This window comes from Morone saxatilis, unplaced genomic scaffold (genome assembly GCF_004916995.1).
Source record: "Morone saxatilis isolate NCDOM2014 unplaced genomic scaffold, NCSU_SB_2.0 Contig10, whole genome shotgun sequence".
NCBI classification, from domain to species: domain Eukaryota; kingdom Metazoa; phylum Chordata; class Actinopteri; family Moronidae; genus Morone; species Morone saxatilis.
This window is the reverse complement of record NW_023339652.1, coordinates 1,159,592-1,161,583: the sequence shown is the minus strand read 5'-3', so window position 1 is coordinate 1,161,583 and position 1,992 is coordinate 1,159,592. Positions and strand designations below refer to the sequence as shown.

The window sequence follows — 1,992 nt, the reverse complement described above, 5'->3', positions numbered from 1 at the left end:
CAGTGTAAATATCTTTAATTAAAAAATAAAAAGACCAAAAATTATACAAGCTAAAAACTGTATTTTGATTACAGATATGTAATCATATATATTTATATTATTGATTACTGTATTTTTACCAGTCAGCTATTTTCTGTTATGTTACTGTAGTTTTTGGCTCCAGCCGTTGGATCATTCATGTCTGTTTTCCACCGGTTTACTTCATTAACTTAAAATACATGTGTATTTAAAAATAGTATACGCATACAAATACTTTTAGTTATCACATGTTGTAATAATTTCTCCATGTGATTAACTGAAACAGTTCTGAAACATGGTGCAGTGGTTGCTGTCATAAGGCACGTCATCATTCTCCTTTTATATAATAATATCGGGTGTTTACATATCCTGGATTTAGTCTCTGTAACAGTTCATACTAAAGTTGTGATATATATTTACAATAAACCAGAGCTGTTTTAACGTGTCTGATCTCAGCTGGAAGAACCAGTTTAAGAGAAAAACACACCACACCTGAGCTCCACCTGCGTCTATCTTTCACTCCTGCCTCTAAAATGTATATTAATTAAATCTGCAGAAGTGTTGAAAGGCTCAGACAGCAGCAGCGGCTCCTCGACCATGGCGGCAGTAAGATTGGTGGCATTTGTGGTGTTTTTCTCCGTTTTGTGGATGTTCGTTCTGACCTATGGAGGTAAGGCCTGTGTGCACGAGAACATACAAACCTGATAACAACAGTAAAATATGAACAATATGAAGAGAAAGAAAATAATTGTTTACAGTGTATAATGTATGTGAATATAAATATATTCTACACTTCAATACACTAATGTACTCTTTGCACTACATTCCCCTATTGCTGCTGTGTCTAATTTTAATTCCTTCTCCGGGGGATCAATAAAGAAACATCATATCTTATCTTATCTTATCTTATCTTATTTTATTTTATATATGGTTTTTCAAATAGTATTTTTAAAATTGATTTAATGGATATTTTTGAGTCTGGAATAAAGTGTTTTAAGTACATTTTTAACAGCATTTCCAACTTAATCGCCCAAAAGATTTCCAAATATTTGTAAATGTATATATAATTCTTCTATTGATTACTGTTGAAGTTTTATTTTAGCAACATATGCTTCTCTTGCATCTGGATTCATTCACTTTCAGTGTCGTGCTGATTTTTCTATACGTGATAATGGCATCTGAAATAATTAAATGTAAAACACATTCAACTTAAAGCTAATAATACAGCTTTAAATAACATGTTTCATTTCATAAAGTGACATTTCCGGACTTTACAACTAATTTTAAATGAAACAGCTTCTATGTGTTTATGTTTTAGTTCATACATACAGATTTTAAATGAAATAAAGAACTTTATGCTAATACTTTCCTAGTTTTACATTGTTGTACAACCTGACATGGAAAGTGTATGAGCCTATGAGTTGAGTTGGGGTCAGTTGGGATCCTTTGGTTGATTCAATATCCTGTTATAGTTAACAGGATATTGAAATATCCTTATTGGTATTTGTACGATTTAGTATGTTTGAAAGGTTTCAAATATAGCCATGGTATTTCACTTTTAATTCATTACAATTAAAATGCGATGTTTAATACTTTTCTTAGTGTGTGTTCACTTGTAGGGACAGTTGCTCTGCCTGCCATTTTGGGGGTGCGAGCTTCCAAAACATAAATAATATCTACATAATTAAATTGTATTCAAACTAAATAGGTTTTATAAAATAAAATGATATGTGTCAAGAATGTATTAAATCATTTTAAAAGGAAATAATACACTCATTCATCGACCCATACACACAATATGTTCAAAACTGTGGTTTACAGTAATGTCTGGAATCAACAGGCGTGGTGCTTTGGAAACCTGCTCACTCTCTTTTGTGGTGCAGCAACAAAAAGTCAATTACACACGTATCCTCTGTATTCATACATTAAACAGTCTTTTCTCAACACATATTAAAGATAGAAGAAGCTGAAATT

The 1,992-nt window shown here is 31.6% G+C and overlaps 1 protein-coding gene across 1 annotated transcript in view; it reads left to right on the top strand.

Moving 5' to 3' along the window:
• The first annotated feature begins 615 nt into the window (after window positions 1–615).
• LOC118341993 (butyrophilin subfamily 2 member A1-like) overlaps window positions 616–1,992 on the top strand; it is a 3,480-nt gene continuing 2,103 nt past the window's right edge. Inside the window, exon 1 of the mRNA XM_035680421.1 lies at window positions 616–688. Coding sequence (XP_035536314.1) covers window positions 616–688 — 73 coding nt within the window. The remainder of the gene's footprint in view (window positions 689–1,992) is intronic.